The sequence below is a fragment of the Schistocerca gregaria genome, chromosome 2 (assembly GCF_023897955.1).
Source record: "Schistocerca gregaria isolate iqSchGreg1 chromosome 2, iqSchGreg1.2, whole genome shotgun sequence".
NCBI classification, from domain to species: Eukaryota; Metazoa; Arthropoda; class Insecta; order Orthoptera; family Acrididae; genus Schistocerca; species Schistocerca gregaria.
Genome location: NC_064921.1, coordinates 625,811,682 through 625,830,863, shown reverse-complemented (window position 1 = coordinate 625,830,863; position 19,182 = coordinate 625,811,682). Strand labels below are relative to the sequence as shown.

Genomic DNA, 19,182 nt, shown 5'->3' with positions numbered 1-19,182 from the left:
ATTGTGGATGTTGGGATTTCCTAATCACCATAAGTGCTAGTTTATGACTCCCATTTGCATTACGACATGCCATGAATGATGCATGCTGTTTCTGTTGCTTGTAACCATTAGCTTCCTTCTCATTGTTGGCAGCTAATATTTTTGAAGGAAGCATCTGGTAAAGGAGTCCTGTTTCATCAGCATTATGGAAGGCATCGGCAGTTAAATCTTCTTCCTTTATTATCCTTTGTATCCTGCTTACAAACTCACCAGCATCCTTATCATTAGCTGAGCGTCTTTCCTAGTGACTGTCAGCCAGCGAATGCCATGTCATTTTTTCCAGTTTGATAGCCAACCTTTGCTCGCTGCAAACAAGTTACTACCACCAAGTGGTTTGTTAAATGCAGTTGCTTTTTCCTTTATAATGGGCCACTGACTGGAATTCCTTTACTGTGTGGTTGTATGAACCATGTATAAACAGCTACGTCCAGTTTCAGTCTCATTCTTTTGCATAACCTTCCGTTTTCCCAACTCACTATCCATTTGTGTTGAGTCCTGTTAAAGAACATATTTCTTTTTGATGTCATAAATAGTTGATCATCCAACATTGAACTCAGCAGCAATGGCTTTGTCTGAAGAACCTCGATTTAACTTATCTAAAATTTCAAGTTTCTGCTTGAGGCCTAGCATAACGTGTTTCCTTTTAGAAGACATGATTACAAACTGTAAAGACAGCTAAAATTTCAAACACAGTACATAATGCATTATTTGATTAAGCATTTTTGTGCATTATAATTCATGGTGTATGTGTATTTGGATGTGCACCAGATTACTGAGAGGCTGGAATACTGAGGGCAAGATTAGCAAGAGTTTGGTGTAAAGAGTATTTGGTTTTTCAATTTTCCCTTCAGAAATTAAGCTGTTATGTTTTCTTAGTTTGTTGTTTGTTGTTGTGGTCTTCAGTTCTGAGACTGGTTTGATGCAGCTCTCCATGCTACTCTATCCTGTGCAAGCTTCTTCATCTCCCAGGACCTACTGCAACCTACATCCTTCTGAATCTGCTTAGTGTATTCATCTCTTGGTCTCCCTCTACAATTTTTACCCTCCACGCTGCCCTCCAATACTAAATTGGTGATCCCTTGATGCCCTAGAACATGTCCTACCAACCGATCCCCTCTTCTGGTCAAGTTTTGCCACAAACTTCTCTTCTCCCCAATCCTATTCAATACTTCCTCATTAGTTACGTGATCTACCCATCTAATCTTCAGCATTCTTCTGTAACACCACATTTTGAAAGCTTCTATTCTCTTCTTGTCCAAATTATTTATCGTCCATGTTTCACTTCCATATATGGCTACACTCCATACAAATACTTTCAGAAACGACTTCCTGATATATAAATCTATACTTGATGTTAACAAATTTCTCTTCTTCAGAAACGCTTTCCTTGCCATTGCCAGTCTACATTTTATATCCTCTCTACTTTGACCATCATCAGTTATTTTACTTCCTAAATAGCAAAACTCCTTTACTACATTAAGTGTCTCATTTCCTAATCTAATTCCCTCAGCATCACCCAACTTAATTTGACTACATTCCATTATCCTCGTTTTGCTTTTGTTGATGTTCATCTTATACCCTCCTTTCAAGACACTGTCCATTCCGTTCAACTGCTCTTCCAAGTCCTTTGCTGTCTCTGACAGAATTACAATGTCATCGGCGAACCTCAAAGTTTTTATTTCTTCTCCATGGATTTTAATACCTGCTCCAAATGTTTCTTTTGTTTCCTTTACTGCTTGCTCAATATACAGATTGAATAGCATCGGGGAGAGGCTACAACCCTGTCTTACTCCCTTCCCAACCACTGCTTCCCTTTCATGTCTCTCGACTCTTATAACTGCCATCTGGTTTCTGTACAAATTGTAAATAGCCTTTCGCTCCCTGTATTTTACCCCTGCCACCTTTAGAATTTGAAAGACAGTATTCCAATCAACATTGTCAAAAGCTTTCTCTAAGTCTACAAATGCTAGAAACGTAGGTTTGCCTTTCCTTAATCATTCTTCTAAGATAAGTTGTAAGGTCAGTATTGCCTCACGTGTTCCAGTATTTCTACGGAATCCAAACTGATCTTCCCCGAGGTCAGCTTCTACTAGTTTTTCCATTCGTCTGTAAAGAATTCATGTTAGTATTTTGCAGCCTTGGCTTATTAAACTGATTGTTCGGTAATTTCTACATTTGTCAACACCTGCTTTCTTTGGGATTGGAATTATTATATTCTTCTTCAAGTCTGAGGGAATTTCGCATGTCTCATACATTTTGCTCCCAAGATGGTAGAGTTTCGTCAGGACTGGCTCTCCCAAGGCCGTCAGTAGTTCCAATGGAATGTTGTCTACTCCGGGGGCCTTGTTTCGACTCAGGTCTTTCAGTGCTCTGTCAAACTCTTCATGCAGTATTGTATCTCCCATTTCATCTTCATCTACATCCTCTTTCATTTCCATAATACTGTCCTCAAGTACATCGCCCTTGTATAAACCTTCTATATACTCCTTCCACCTTTCTGCTTTCCCTTCTTTGGTTAGAACTGGGTTTCTATCTGAGCTCTTGATGTTCATACAAGTGGTTCTCTTATCTCCAAAGGTCTCTTTAATTTTCCTGTAGGCAGTATCTATCTTACCCCTAGTGAGATAAGCCTCTACATCCTTACATTTGTCCTCTGGCCATCGCTGCTTAGCCATTTTGCACTTCCTGTTGATCTCATTTTTGAGACGTTTGTATTCCTTTTTGCCTGCTTCATTTACTGCATTTTTATATTTTCTCCTTTCATCAATTAAATTCAATATTTCTTCTGTCACCCAAGGATTTCTACTAGCCCTTGTCTTTTTACCTACTTGATCCTCTGCTGCCTTCACTACTTCATTCCTCAAAGCTACCCATTCTTCTACTACTGTATTTCTTTCCCCCATTCTTGTCAATTGTTCCCTTATGCTCTCCCTGAAACTCTGTACAACCTCTGGTTCTTTCAGTTTATCCAGGACCCATCTCGTTAAATTCCCACCTTTTTGCAGTTTCTTCAGTTTTAATCTACAGGTCATAACCAATAGATTGTGGTCAGAGTCCACATCTGCCCCTGGAAATGTCTTACAATTTAAAACCTGGTTCCTAAATCTCTGTCTTACCATTATATAATCTATCTGGTACCTTTTAGTATCTCCAGGGTTCTTCCATGTATACAACCTTCTTTCATGATTCTTAAACCAAGTGTTAGCTATTATTAAGTTGTGCTCTGTGCAAAATTCTACCAGGCGGCTTCCTCTTTCATTTCTTAGCCCCAATCCATATTCACCTACTACGTTTCCTTCTCTCCCTTTTCATACAGTCGAATTCCAGTCAACCATGACTATTAAATTTTCATCTCCCTTCACTATCTGAATAATTTCTTTTATTTCATCACACATTTCTTCAATTTCTTCGTCATCTACAGAGCTAGTTGGCATATAAACTTGTACTACTGTAGTAGGTGTGGGCTTTGTATCTATCTTGGCCACAATAATGCGTTCACTATGCTGTTTGTAGTAGCTTACCCGCATTCCTATTGTCCTATTCATTATTAAACCTACTCCTGCATGACCTCTATTTGATTTTGTGTTTATAACCCTTTAGTCACCTGACCAGAAGTCTTGTTCCTCCCGCCACCAAACTTCACTAGTTCCCACTATATCTAACTTTAACCTATCCATTTCCCTTTTTAAATTTTCTAACCTACCTGCCCGATTAAGGGATCTGACATTCCACGCTCCGATTCGTAGAACGCCAGTTTTCTTTCTCCTGATAACGACATCCTCTTGAGTAGTCCCCGCCCGGAGATCCGAATGGGGGACTATTTTACCACCAGAATATTTTACCCAAGAGGACGCCATTATCATTTAATCATACAGTAAAGCTGCATGCCCTCAGGAAAAATTACGGCCGTAGTTTCCCCTTGCTGTCAGCCGTTCACAGTACCAGCACAGCAAGGCCGTTTTGGTTATTGTTACAAGGCCAGATCAGTCAATCATCCAGACTGTTGCCCTTGCAACTACTGAAAAGGCTGCTGCCCCTCTTCAGGAACCACACGTTTGTCTGGCCTCTCAACAGATACCCCTCCATTGTGGTTGTACCTACGGTACGGCTATCTGTATCGCTGAGGCACGCAAGCCTCCCCACCAACGGCAAGGTCCATGGTTCATGGGGGTAGTTTAAGCAACCTTTATTAACAGTCCTTCATAAAATACCAATAATTAAGAATTTATATTTGAAATCCAAACAGGAATTTTGTGTGCAGAATGTAATTAGAAAGAAGAAGACATTCATTATGGATAAAAAATGATGATAAATTTTACAATTATGAGGTGTAGAGATTTCAAATTGAACGAGATTTGAACCATGGAATCATAAACTGCAGTATATTATTAACTTTCATGCTACCAATACTGCTACACATTACCAGCTTTCATTAACACCGTTTCATTTACATAACTTGCTGATAACTGACAATCTAGATTGAGATGTGTAACTCAGATTTGTTGTATTTCCTCCAACTGAAATAGCATCTGGGTCCAATTTCCATATATCAGACGGGTTTTGTTGATTTAACCAAATGAATAATGTAACTGAAACAGCCAAAATACCTTTAAAACATGTTTATTGTGCCACAACACACATAAAACAGACACAGAGTGTATGTCTAAAACATGATGTCTGACTGATGCTGAATCTGTGGCATGATTGATTTGATACTAACTCTATTTGACTACTGCTATTGCAGCTTAGGGTAAAGTGGCCCAAAATGACATGCTAAGAAGTTAATTGTCTTTCATAGCTCATCAATTCCAATTAAAATTATATAAATGCAAGTCTTACATTAACTGGGGTTTCTTGAGAAGTGTTTGCATAAGGAGTTCAATTTAAAATAATTAGCTTCACTACAAATTCACAATTTCAAAAATTTTGTGAGCATGTCATTTTGGGCTACCAGTACCTGGAGGAGCAAATTGACACACTTATTATCTTAGTAGAGTTATTTCTCTATTTTTTTGCTATAAAATTGTTAGTGCCGGCATATATTAGAACATTAACATATATTATACTTTAATTAACTGTTGTAATCTTAATAAAGTAACAATATGCATTAGTAAAATATACCAAAATTTGTACCAAGTTATATCTGAGAACTTTTAGAATGTTAAAATTCACTTATAAAAAGTAGTATTTGTTCTTAATTTTTACTGTACCAATTTCTAACAGGCTTTTTATAACCACATGTGCTGCATTTCAAAAATCAATAAGGCATGTGATGAATCAGTGCAAAAATGATGTATCCTTATGTCCCTTTGCTATCATCAACACAAGCATAATCTCTGGTCAGAAACTTGAAAACTAACAAATATATAATCAAAATACTGCTACTGATTTAAAGATTTCCCTTTGTAAGATCTCCCACTGATAGTACATCTTCCATGCAAATAATCAAACAGTGCAACTAAACATTACCTAACAAAAGTATTAGTTTCATTGGCTTTGAAAATGGTTTCCTATGTCTCACCTCACCAGATGGTAGCAGGCAAAGATTAGTGGCTTGTGGGAAAAGTTTAGCCACAACAAGCAGTCAAGTAAACCAAAAACTATGATATTGTCAGTCGCCATATATATAAAGAGATACTATGCCATTTTGTCCTTCTGTATCACTTTGGGCCACAATTTAATGAAATCTACAATTATGATTGTTCCCTTTTCACAAAATGGTTATTGAATCTGGCTTAACAGATTATTGCAATGTTTCTGAAACATGTAGCATTATAATTCTAATTTCAAAATTATGTGACATATTCATCCATAATAATGTCTTAATTTTTTTGTTAACTGCTTTAAAAATACAGTATAAGTTTTAGTTCCTAACATAAATTCTGTCTTTACAGTTGGCTGCATGATAATTATTAGCACTTTCCTGCATATCAATTCCACAAATTATTCACGGGGATTTAGTTTACATTATTTATGACCTATTTCTAGTTTGTAGTGCAGTATCTTTACAAATTAATTACTATTTATTTTAATTGGCTACAGTTCATCTTTAGTTGAGTTATTCTCATTGATACAGCAATCTGACAATGGTACCATTTGAGTTCTTCCATGTAAGTAATTTTATGTAAATTGTGCTTGGTAGTGTCACATTCTTCAATATATTTGGAATTTTAGTGTTTGTTAAATGTTGCCCATTCTGTTACTTTACATTTAGGTGTGAGAAGTACAGTAAATTAGTGGTTTCAGTCTTACCTCAAAAACAGGGTAAAAAATACAGTTCACACATCTGCTGATAGTAAATTTCTACTAAATAATTTTGTCAGACAAGTACCATGTAAAAACAGATGTGCCTCATAATAATTGTATTGAATCCAATTCTACTCTTAATACATATCAATGACTTTCTAGACATTAACAATATTATGAAAAGGGAAGATTGCTACTCCCCATATAGTGAAGATGTTGAATCACAGACAATCACAATGAAAAGATTGCTAAACAAGTAAGCTTTTGGCCCTAAGGCTCTTCTGAATTAGACAACATACACACACACACACACATTCACACAAACACAGCTCACACACAGTTGACCACTGTCTCTGGCTGCTGAAGCCATATGTAAGAGACTCCAGAAAAGGCAGATTTCTGCACAGCAGGAGTGAGCTATGAACAGGCCAGGGCACCAATAAGATTGCATTGCATGAAAAGGTTAATAATTTGAAAACAGCAGAGGTAGAGCATAAGGAAGAATCTTTGGCATTTCAAGATTTGTTTTTCCACAGAGGCTGTTGCCTACAACACCCATGATGCAATACATGATTCCTGTGAGGAATGGTGTACCAGAAGCAATACAGAATACCAGGATGCAGCTGATTGTAGAAGAATTTTACATCAGCAAAAAATCTACAAATGGTTCAAATAAGTGCCAATTTTGCTGCAACTATCAGCACTTTAATAGTAAGATGATGCTTACCCCATTCTGATCATAATGGAAATAATTGATAATCTTGGGTAGCACTGATATGTCTTGATGATGGATTTGAGAAGTGGGTACCATCAGTTGGAGGTGACTGTGGAAGACAGACTAACGATTGCATTTTCATTGCCGTGGGGGCATTATCAGTGTAGAAGAATGAATTTTAGTTTGAAGAATACATGAGCAACATTTCAGCATTTGTTAGTTCGAGAGTTGAAGGGATTAAAACCTCATCACTATTCACTGTATTTAGACAACATAGTTGTTTGTTCAAGAGATGTACAAATAAATCAGCAGTGACTTAAAGTCATAATTGAGAGGTTACAGGCTGCACATTTAACACTGAGTACCAAGAAGTGTCATTTTGCATTGGAAGAAGTGAATTACTTGGGACATGTTATTAGTAAGGTTGGCATGAGGACCAATCCGAGACTGATACAGGCTGTGTGATATTTTCCAGCACCAGGGATGAACAAAGAATTACAGTTTTTCCTAGGGCTCATGAATTATTATAGGAAATTGAACTGTAAATGACCACCATAAAACTTTGGACAAAAGCTAACTAGACCGCCCAGTTGGAGAATATCCTTGGCAACCCAGGTTTCTCAGCTTCTACAGACACATCACACACTCTCCTCATTTGGGTTATGCTTTACTATACCATGTCTTTCAGATGTTAGCCATTTTTTATGTCACTATACAGTGTGACTTTTTACATTATGTACAAACTCTAGGGATTGATCGATGAGAGGATGTGGAACAATAAAGGTTTAATGACCTTATGTCCTGAAATGCATGGTTTTCAAGCTAGAGACCATTTATTCATTCATGCATTGTTACAGAGACTCCAGGGTAACACACTGTACCATGCAGCCACAGTTACAATATGTATTGAAAACTGTTTCCATGTCCCTCAACACATGCATGTACACTCCGTAACATGTCCAGTCTCGCAAGTTCACATTTGCCAGGCTGCATCCAAACAATGCCAAAGCAAGTGTAAATTCACTGCTCCAGTGTCTCCACATCTGGAATGGGCTCTGCATACATGATACTCTTGAGACAGCCCCATAACTACAAATTGCACAGGTTGAGATCTGGTGAACTGGAAGGCCACGCAACTGGACCCCCTTGTTAAGTTCATCGAACAGCGAAGACATGATTGAGAAGCGTCTGGCTATTAACAGCAAAGTGGACTGGAGTACCAACATGTAGCAGCCACATAACCCTTTGAATCATTAAAGGCACTTCTTTCAGTAGGGGAGGCAAAGTCACCCACAGAAAACACTGAGGGTTCCAGCCTTTAGGTGATGTGGAAAGAAGACTGGTCCCAAAATACAGTCGCCAATTATCCTGGCCGCACATTCCAGCTGCACCAATGCTGATGATTCACTGTCATCATACTGTGGGGGTTCTGCATACTAGCCCACAGATTTCTATTATGAACATTGAAGATACCACTCTGCATAAAGTTGGCTTCATCTGTGAATGGGATGGATGACACAAATCGCGGAATCATGGTTTGCCTGGTGAAGAAACCAGTGACAAAACTGCTCCTGATGTGGAAAGTCTGTCACTAGTAGGCCCTGAACATGCTGTAAGCAATACACATAGTAACAATTGTCATGGAGAATGTTCCACAGTCATCTGGCTTACCTTGTACTGGCTGGCCAACTGCCTGGTACTGATACAATGGTCACCTTCCACAATCTTAATTACATTTTCCTCCAAATACAGTGTATGAACATTTTGGGTATGTCCTTCATGATTTCCTGCTTCCTGAAATGGGCCTGTCTTAGACAAATGGTGAAATGCTGTTGAAAGCATTGAATACTTGTCAGCAGTAATAGCTCTCCTGGTACAACCTTGCTGCCCACCAGCAATTACCATTTGCCTTTCCATAAGTAAACACAATGTCAGCAAGCTCTTGATTCTAATATGGAACCACTGTGTACAAAATATCCACTACAAGGTGAGTCAGCAAGAGAAATGAACTGGACACAACATTACCAGTTACTGTGGGAAGAGACAGCTCTAGGACATGACATATGAGGAAGAGTATTACCCTCTAGGAGGAAACCATGCATCTATAACTGTGGATGCATGGTACAGCCATATTAAACTGCTGTCCCTGTATCAAAGTATGACTGAATAAATGGTCTCTAGCATGGAAACCATGCATTTCCAGACATAAGTTCATTAGATCATTTTTGTTCCATATCCTCTTATTGATCAATCTCTAGAGTTTGTACATGGTGGATAAAATCATACTCTATAATTGCAGGAATATGAGGGACAAAGATCATCAGCTTAACTATTGCAAGAAAAATCTTTAATTTTTCCATTACCACTAAAGGAGAATAAGGAATGAATGTACTTGTCAATGGAATATTTCAATGTCATTAATTTCCTAAGCATTGTAACAATACAAGTAAACTTCATGATGTTAATCTAATTGACAGTAGTTAGCTTTCCACTTGAAATATCTTCCAATATTCTGAACAACTGTCCTTTATTGAAAGATGAGGAGTTAAAAATGTTACACCATCCCTAGAGATATTAATTTTGGATGTCAAAAATGGTAAATTGTTGACTGTTTACTAACAATGACAGAAATGCCCTTATATGTGATAGCACTACATTCTACAAGTATGTACACATCCAAGGACTTCTACTTCCTAAATCATGAAAATTGTATTTCAGAAAAATAAAATTTTGAGAGAAAACCAATAAGGAATAAGAAAGATCTTAAAAAACTGGTGTTAATGCAATGTATACAGTTCCACATTTGTTAATACATACCTTTTGTTTATTAGAGGTCTTCTTAATGCCACGTGCAGAGGGCCGAGAGAGTTGAGAAGATGGTCCACGAGATACCAAAGAAGATTGCTTTATGAGTACTTGTGGTGGTAGAAATTCTGGCACAGGAGTAGTTGGTTGAGAAGGTTGTACAGTTAATGCAGATAAAGCGCCTGATTGTGCAGGTGATACAGGGGGGTGCAGTGGTGGGGTAGGAGGAGGTGGTCTGCCAGATGGCAAAGGAGTTTGCTGAGCAACTATCTGTGATCGCAGTTCTTGTACAGCAGTAACTGGTTGAGAAGGTTGTACAGTTGATGAAGATAAAGGTCCTGGCTGTGCATGTGATACAGAGGGGACCTGTGGTGGGGGTGGTGAAGATTGTTTACCAGATGTCACAGGAATTTGCTGCAGGAGTTTTTGTAATAGCAAATGTGGCACAAGACTAGCTGGCTGAGTAGGTCGTACAGTTGACAGAGATGAAGGGCCTGATTGTGTAGGTGATTCAGGGGGGGACTGTGGTGGGGGTGGAGGAGGTCGTCTACCAGATAGCAAAGGAGTTTGGTATGGGAGTATTTGTGATGACAATTCTGGCACAGGACTAACTGGATGAGAAGGTTGTACAGTTGATGGAAATAAAGGGCCTGGTTGTGCAGGTGATACAGGGATCGGTTGTGGTGAGGTTGGAGGTGGTGGTCTACCAGATGGCAAAGGAGTGTGCTGTGGAACTATTTGTGATGGTAGCTCCGGTAGAGCAGTAGCTGGTTGAGAAGGTTGTACAGTTGATGGAGATAAAGGTCCTGGCTGTGCATGTGATACAGAGGGGACCTGTGGTGGGGGTGGTGAAGATTGTTTACCAGATGGCACAGGAATTTGCTGCAGAAGTTTTTGTAATAGCAAATGTGGCACAAGACCAGCTGGATGAGAAGGTCGTACAGTTGACAGAGATGAAGGGCCTGATTGTGTAGGTGATTCAGGGGGGGACTGTGGTGGGGGTGGAGGAGATCGTCTACCATATAGCAAAGGAGTTTGGTATGGGAGTATTTGTGATGGCAATTCTGGCACAGGACTAACTGGATGAGAAGGTTGTACAGTTGATGGAGATAAAGGGCCTGGTTGTGCAGGTGATACAGGGAGCGGTTGTGGTGAGGTTGGAGGTGGTGGTCTACCAGACGGCAAAGGAGTGTGCTGTGGAACTATTTGTGATGGTAGTTCCAGTAGAGCAGTAGCTGGTCGAGAAGGTTGTACAGTTGATGGAGATAAAGGTCCTGGCTGTGCATGTGGTACAGGGGGGACCTGTGGTGGGGATGGTGAAGATTGTTTACCAGATGTCACAGGAATTTGCTGCATGAGTTTTTGTAATAGCAAATGTGGCATAAGACTAGCTGGATGAGAAGGTCGTACAGTTGACAGAGATGAAGGGCCTGATTGTGCAGGTGGTACGGCAGGAGAAGTTATAGGGGTCGGTGAATGAGGTGGCTGTTCCTTATCTTCTTTCTGTTCTATCCTCTCTGTTTTATGCGTACTGACCTCTGGAAAAAATTAATATAAACTCAAATAAGCTTTAAGGTAATCCAAGGTGAAACATGTAATGTTATAATAAGAATGTACATGTAATTATAGCAATACTTCAGCAATAACTGTATACAAATCTACCAATATAATTTAAAATGAGTTTTTCCTTACTGTCTCTCAAAGTGTGGCACATGTTATTTCAGCAAACTTTTCCTTCTTAGACAAGTGTATGAGTAAAAAAGGAGCATACAACATAGGAAAGAAAAATTAGATCAAGAAAGTTATTCTCATATAACAGGAGAAATAATCAGTAGAGGTGTGAGGAGGGGTGTGTCATGCGAGCGTGCCTGCCCCTAATTCAGATCGAGCTGTCTGAGGAGATATACACAGTAACTATTGACGGATCACTCTCTTGGGGGATGGACAGGATATGCACTGTCTTGACATCTAGTTCCTCACTGAGTGTCGAGTCTGCAGTGTCTGTAAGGAGTGTGAGCACATGGTCGTTGAAAGCGACAATCGACATGTCGTCGATGTGGTTAGTTGGTACATTGTAGCACAAATTGAAAGACAGGGAGAAAGTCTCTCCAGTAGATGAAACATCATCAAAAAAAAGTACATGGGGTTGATGATGTCATGCTTGGGAAACCCATGAACTGCGGTGATGAATCATCAGAAGGAGAAGACCCTACAATGGGATGAGCTAACTCATTATCAGGCTCGGCAATGGAAAATTTGTCCAGATGATCTTACTGGGATGGTACAGGGGCATTGGAGTCCAAAAAAGCAGGCTTGAGCCTGTTTACCAAAACGGTCTGCGGTCAATCTTTAACCATAATGTCGAACGTCGTCTCACCCCTCCGGAGTACTTCAAAGGGGTCAAGGTATGGGGGTTGCAGGGGTTGTCTAGTGGAATTGTCCCTGAGCATAATGTGGGAGCATGTGTTGAGGGTGGTTGGCATGTAAGTGTGTGGCAGGGAATGACTGACAGGCAGGTGTAGCCATGCATGTCTATAGTGGGTGCGCATTCTACTAATAAAGTCTGGGGAGGTGGGGAAATCTTCGGGTGTTTGAGGCAGGATACGTTTCCCTGGTAGAACCATGTTCTTGCCATAAACGAATTTGGAGATGGTTCCCTGTGAGTCAGGTTTAAAGGTCGAACGGAGACCAAGTGGCACCAAAAGAAGCACCTCAGACCAGAGGCATTCATGGCACCTGAGAGCTGTTTTAAGGGTGTGGTGCCATCTTTCCACTAAACTGTAGCTTTGCAAGTGGTAGGCTGTTGTATGAATTTTTTTAATACTGCAAAGGTTACATAGAATCGTGAAAAGTGTAGACTCAAACTGTCAACCCTGGTCGGTGGTGATAGTGGATGGGCAACCGAACCTAGTGATCCATGATGAGATGAATCTGTTGGCCATGGTTTCTGCTGTGATGTTGGGTAAAGGAATAGCTTCCACCCAATCAGACATGCGGTCGATTGTTGAGAGGATATATCTGTGGCCCTCTGATGGTGGCAGAGGGCCGATAAGTTTGATATGTACATGACGAAAGCGTCCTTGTGGAATGTCAAACTTGCCAAAGGAGGGGGGGGGGGGGGGGGCGAGGAGAGGCAAAGCATCTAATGGCAGGAAATGCAGCTGTGTGCTCAGGTTTCACAGTCCTGCTTAACATTTTTCCAAACAAAATGCTCAGTGACGAGGCATGTAGTGGCGTGGATGCCAGGGCAGGTGAGGTTATGTAAGGTGTCGAAGGCTTGTATAGTGCCAGTATAAGAGTCACACCACACTTTGTCTGAAACGCTGGGGAACTTGGCTTTGGTAAACACAAGCAATGTCTGAAGACCCATGAGGAGAGCTTGAGATTCCTTGTCAGAGGCCTGGAGAGCGGCAAGGTCGGATAAATCGACAATGCATGAGACACTATTAATCTGCATAAAGAAATCACCAGGGATATTTTCCATGCCTTTCATGTAGTGTATGTCCATAGTAAATTGAGAGACCAGGTCTAAGTGGCGAAAACACTGAGGGTGTGGGTCCTCGGGAGGGTTGCAGAAGGCGTCCGCCAGTGGTTTGTGGTCAGTAAGGATGAAGAAAGAACGGCCCTCGATGTCAGGGTGAAAGTGTCTGACGGCTTCATAGACCACCAGAAGTTCTCTATCAAATGCAGAATATTTCTTCTGTGCTGTAGACAGTTTTTTAGAGAAGAAATGTAGGGGTGAAACTATGTCACCTTTGTGCTGCTGTAATACTTCCCTGACCGCAATGTCACTGGCATCCATAGTGATGAACAACTCGGAAGATGGTTTGGGGTGGGTGAGTACGATGGCATGAGCTAACACTGTCTGTAGAGCCCTGAAGGCCTCTAGCGTAGGTTCAGCCCAATTGACTGGCTTAAGGCCCGAAGTCTGTTTGCCAGACAGTGAGCCTGTCAGAGGGGCCAGCATGGTGGCGGCAGAAGGTAGATGACAGCGGTAGTAATTACAGTACCCAGGAAATGTTGGAGTCCTCTGTACATAGCGGTGGGTGGCAATGATGTGATAGCCTTCAAGCGGGATTTGAGGGGCTGTATTCCATCTGCGGAGATGGTGTAACCCAAAAATGTTACAGAAGAGTGGTGCAACTGGAATTTATCATTGTTGACCTCGACACCGTTGGAGTTCAAGCTCTGGAGGACATGGGATAAATGATCTTCATGGTCCTCAGTCAACTTGCTGAAATTGAGGATGTCATCCAGGTATGCAAAGCAGAACTCGAACTCTCGTAAGATTGCGTCAATGAAATATTGACATGTTTGTGCAAGATTGTTTAAGCCGAATGACTTGCAATTGCATTGGAACAAACCGAGTGGCATAATGATAGCAGTCTGTGGAATGTCTTCTGGTGTACAGGAATCTGGTGATATGCACGATAACAGTCAATCACACTGAAGATTGTGTCGCCCAATAACATATGGGCGAAATCGTTTATGTTTGGCACTGGGTAATTGTCCATGACGGTACAAGCATTTAAGCATCTGTAATCACCACACATTCAAAAAGAACCTTCGTATTTGGTGACGAGGTGAATCGGTGAAGACCAATTGCTGTCCAATGGCTGTAGAATGCCTGCCTCCAGAAGTTCATTAATTTGCTGCCAAGCCACACACACAACTTAATGGGGTTGATGCATCTAACCTTGTGCCTAATAGGAGGGCTGGCAGTGGTAATTATCTTGTGTGTCATCCATCAGTGGTGGAAGAGACTGAGAACTGCACGTGAGGCTGAGTAACGTCCTGACATGAAGTGTTGGGACGAGTGGGGTGCGATGAGGTATAGCCATTAGCGTGGGTAGGAAAAGGCAGCATGAAAGTCACATGCCTATTACGTGAGCGTGGCGTGTGCTTGTTTGGAGAGGTTGGCTGCGCGTGCAACACAGAGCAGATCGGGGTGCGCAGCGACTGCCTGTTGTTAGCTTTGCCTTGAGTAACCAGTGTGGGTGAGACAGGCGTTGGCATCGCGCAGGGAACAGCGATGGCTGCCGAATCACATGGTTGGCATGCGAGGGAGGGGAAATGTTTACCAACATGTGGGGCGGCTGCCTGTGCGGTGGGTGTGTTCACATCGCACGCATGACTGTCATTAGAAGCACTGTTTGAAACACATGGCACTGCATGTGTTTATTACTGGACTGAAAATTTCTTTGTATGGAGGATGTAGCTATAGTTATCTTAGATCAAGAATCATTGACAGATGTAGGAGTAACTTCAGGTATACTTAGGGAAGTATGCTGGATCTCTTGCTGTTCATGATCTTGCAGACAACAATAACAGTAATATTCTCCTGGGTTTGTGACTGCACTGTTAACTATAAAATTCTGATGTTTCAGTGACTATTGCAAGATGCCTTCCTCAGGGTGCATTTCCCAAAACGTCAGAATATTATAGTTGACAATGCAGTCAGAAACCCAGAAGAATTTTATTGACTATGACAATGGCCGCAGAAGCCTCCATTTACAACAATAATAGTAATCTCACCCTTTTTGCAGATGATGCAATTATTTACAGTGAAGTACAGCCTGAACAAACCTGTATTAATACTCAGTCAGATCTTCATAAGACTTCAAAGTTCTGTAAAGATTGGTAACTTGCTTTAAATGTCCAGAAATGTAAAATTGTGCACTTCACAAAATGAAAAAAAAAACAACTTAGTATCCTATTAACATTATATCGGTGAGTCACAGTTGGAATTCGCAAACCCATACAAATACCTGGGTGTAACACTTAGTAGGGATACGAAACAGAATAATCACATAGGCTCAGTCATGGGTAAAATAGGTGGCAGACTTCAGTTTATTGGTAGAATACTAGGGAAAAGCAGTTGATCCACAAAGGAGATTACTTAAAAATCACTCATATGCCCCATCCCATAATATTGCTCAATTGTGTCGGACCCATACCAAATAGGACTATAAGGGGATATTGAATGTATACAGAGAAGGACAAGAACAAATGGCCACAGGTTTGTTTGACCTATGAGAGAGTGTCACAAGGATGCTCAAAGAATTGAACCAGTTGACTATTGGAGATAGATGGAAACTATCCCGTGAAGTCTACTACCCAAGTTTCAAGAACTGGCTTTAAGTGATGACTCTAGGAATACCTAACAACCCACTACATATTGCTGTCATAGGGGCTGTTAGGATAATATTATATTAAATACAGTGCACATAGAGGCATTTAAACAATCATTCTTCCCACAATCCACACATGAATGGAACAGGAAAAAACCATAATAACTGGTGCACTGGGATGTACTCTCTGTCACACACTTCATAGTGATTCACAGAGTGTATACATAGATAAGTTTTTAATTCACTTTTATACACATATTATATATCCACATGAGTGCTAAAAGTAATTCATTAAACTTCGGTTACACGATAAATCAGTGTAATCTAAAGGCCTAAATTCAACTAAATATCTAGGAATTACAATTACGAACAACTTAAACTGGCAGGAACACATAGAAAATGTTGTAGAGAAGGCTAACCAAAGACTGTGTTTTATTGGCAGGACACTTAGAAACTGTAACATAACTACTAAGGAGACAGCTTACACTAAGCTTGTCCATCCTCTTTTAGAATACTGCTGTGTGGTGTGGGATCCTTACCAGACAGGATTGATGGAGTACATCAAAAAAGTTAAAAGAAGAAAAGCACATTTTCTATTATTGCAAAATACAGGAGAGAGTGTCACTGAAATGATACAGGTCTTGAGTAGGATATCATTAAAAGAAAGTTGTTTTTCATTGTGACGGAATCTTCTCACAAAATTACAATCGCTAACTTTCTCCTCCAAATGCAAAAATATTTTGTTGACATCAACCTACATAGGGAAAAATCATCACCACGATAAAATAAGGGACATCAGAGCTCGTATGGAGAGATACAGCTGTTTGTTCTTTCTGTGCACTATACAAGATTGGAATAATAGAGAATTGTGTAGGTGGTTAACCCTCTGCCAGGCATTTAAACAGGATTTGAAGAGTATTCATGCAAATGTAGTTGTAGATGTAGATTTTCAGATATTGTATATAAGATACTAGGTACTTTGCAATTACAAGGTGACAGATGGCCACTACCTACCTTCAGGTGGAGAAATTCCAGTACTCTCATCACTTTGTGGTGTACTACCATTTTGTTTCTGATTTTCAGCTACTGTTGCTGTCATCTCTTCAGGTGCTGTGGAAATACTCTACAAAATTAGAAAAAAGGAATATTTTCAAAATAATAACAAATATCTGAATGAAAAACTGCAGAACTGGAATGCCAACGGGGCAGCATACTGTACAGGATGATTCAAAAGTAACTACACACACTTCATCGGTTTAATGTATTCACCAAAATAAGACTAATACGTTAAATAAAATTTTGTCTGGAACTGTTTTATTTCTGATCTACAATAGATAATGTCATCTGTGGCAGGCATTACATCATGAGCATTGAGAACATGCCGGAAATGGTAGATGAAGATCTGACCAGACATTCCAAATGTGTAAGTGCCACTGAAGGGGTTCCTCAATCAACTGTATGGCACCTGCTACAGATGTAGCAATTCCACCAATTTCATCTGCAGAAAGTACAAGAACTGACTCCTGTAGATTACGCAAGATGTCAGAATTTCTGTCAGCAGTTACTTGAGTGCTATGCTACTGATCCACTATTCACTCATGGTGTACTGATTATGGATAAGAGCCTCTTTACTCATGCGGGTATTGTGAACACTCATAACACACACGTTTGTGGATGTATGAGAATCCTTGCATAACAACTATAAGAGGACATCAACTCTATTTTGTGATGAACTTTTGCTGTGGTATAGTGGATAACAGGTTGCTGGTACTGCATGTTATTCAATAGCACCTGACTGGGAAAGTGTAACAACAGTTTTTGGAACATGATCTGCTTCTTGATGTCCCACTCACTACAGAACCAACTTATGGTTTATGCATGACAGCTCCCCTGCATGTTTCAGTGAGGAGGCAAGAGAGTATCTCAATGTTGCCTTATCCTGATAAGTGAATAGGTCGTGCAGGACCAGTTACTTGGCCCATCAGATCTCATGATCTTAGCCCCCTTGACACCCACCTTTGAGACCAAGTCAACTGTGAACATAGCACAACTACAGCAGTAAACTGCAGATGGCAGTGCAACTGTGCAGAACAAAATGAATAGACTCTGTAACATTTTGGGAGTACGTAATAAGACATTGAGCATGTCGCTGTCTTCGACTACATGGACATCATTTTCAACATGTTTTGTGGTAAATATACAGTACATAATTGTGTTAAATTTCAGATCCCTTTGTGTCATTGTTTTCTGATAAGTGTTAATGTAGTGTTCTTTTTGAGCCATATTCTGCTGCATATCTTGGAAATAAAGCAAATTCAAGCAAAACTTTACTTAACGTTTTACTCTCATTTTGATGCACACATTACAGCCACAAAGTGCATGTAGTACTTTTGCATCACCCTACTTATAATAGGGAAACAAAAATCAGACTTAGTTCCAGAACAGAGATAACATTGAAGTAACTCAACAATAATTTATACAATAATTCTTATATAAATATACACAAATTAATGAAAATTCCTATAATTTTGTGAGGTTTTTGACCACACTGATGTTGAATTCATATCTTTATAAATGAAATACATTCCGTTCTGCATTTTTAACATACACAGTGAGGATGATTATTTAAAACAACCATTATACAGAAAACTTTCACACATTTTAAAATACTTCAACAGAAGAATGGCAAATAAAATGGCACAAACCTGACTTCTGTATGCTCATAAACATCCTCACTTCATTTCACACACACACTCACACACACACACACACACACACACACACACACACACACACACACACACACACACACACATACACACATACACACACACACACACACATATGTACAGAGCACCACCAACAATAACAGCAAGAAAACTCAAAAGCGGAGTATAAAATATAAATACTGATATATTTTCCCCCTCTCCTCCCATTGTCACTAGCGTGTGAAAATTATTGTGTGTAATGCACAAGTAAAACAGCAAGAAAGTATGATTAATAGATAAATTACTCGGCACATGACCAGGCTCTAGATGAAATGAGAGTTTTAACAATTAATCACTCAAGGCATTCTATCCACAAATGACAAAAGATTTAAGTGAAAGCCACTGAGTCAAAATAATCTCATTTATTTTAATTTCACCATTATTTTCATCCAAACAGAATTTTTTTACTCTTCAAAGCTTATTTGTTCGGCTAACATAATTACTTCAGAGTTGGCGTGTAAAACTGTTTTTTTTTTTT

General features: G+C 39.9%; 1 protein-coding gene across 1 annotated transcript in view; it reads right to left on the bottom strand.

Moving 5' to 3' along the window:
* Window positions 1–19,182, bottom strand: part of LOC126335903 (uncharacterized) — a 388,142-nt gene that overhangs the window by 83,251 nt on the left and 285,709 nt on the right. Inside the window, exons 14-15 of the mRNA XM_049999375.1 lie at window positions 16,951–17,046; window positions 9,818–11,343 (exon numbers count right to left, since the gene is read on the bottom strand). Of these exons, the coding sequence (XP_049855332.1) occupies window positions 9,818–11,343; window positions 16,951–17,046 (1,622 nt within the window). The remainder of the gene's footprint in view (window positions 1–9,817; window positions 11,344–16,950; window positions 17,047–19,182) is intronic.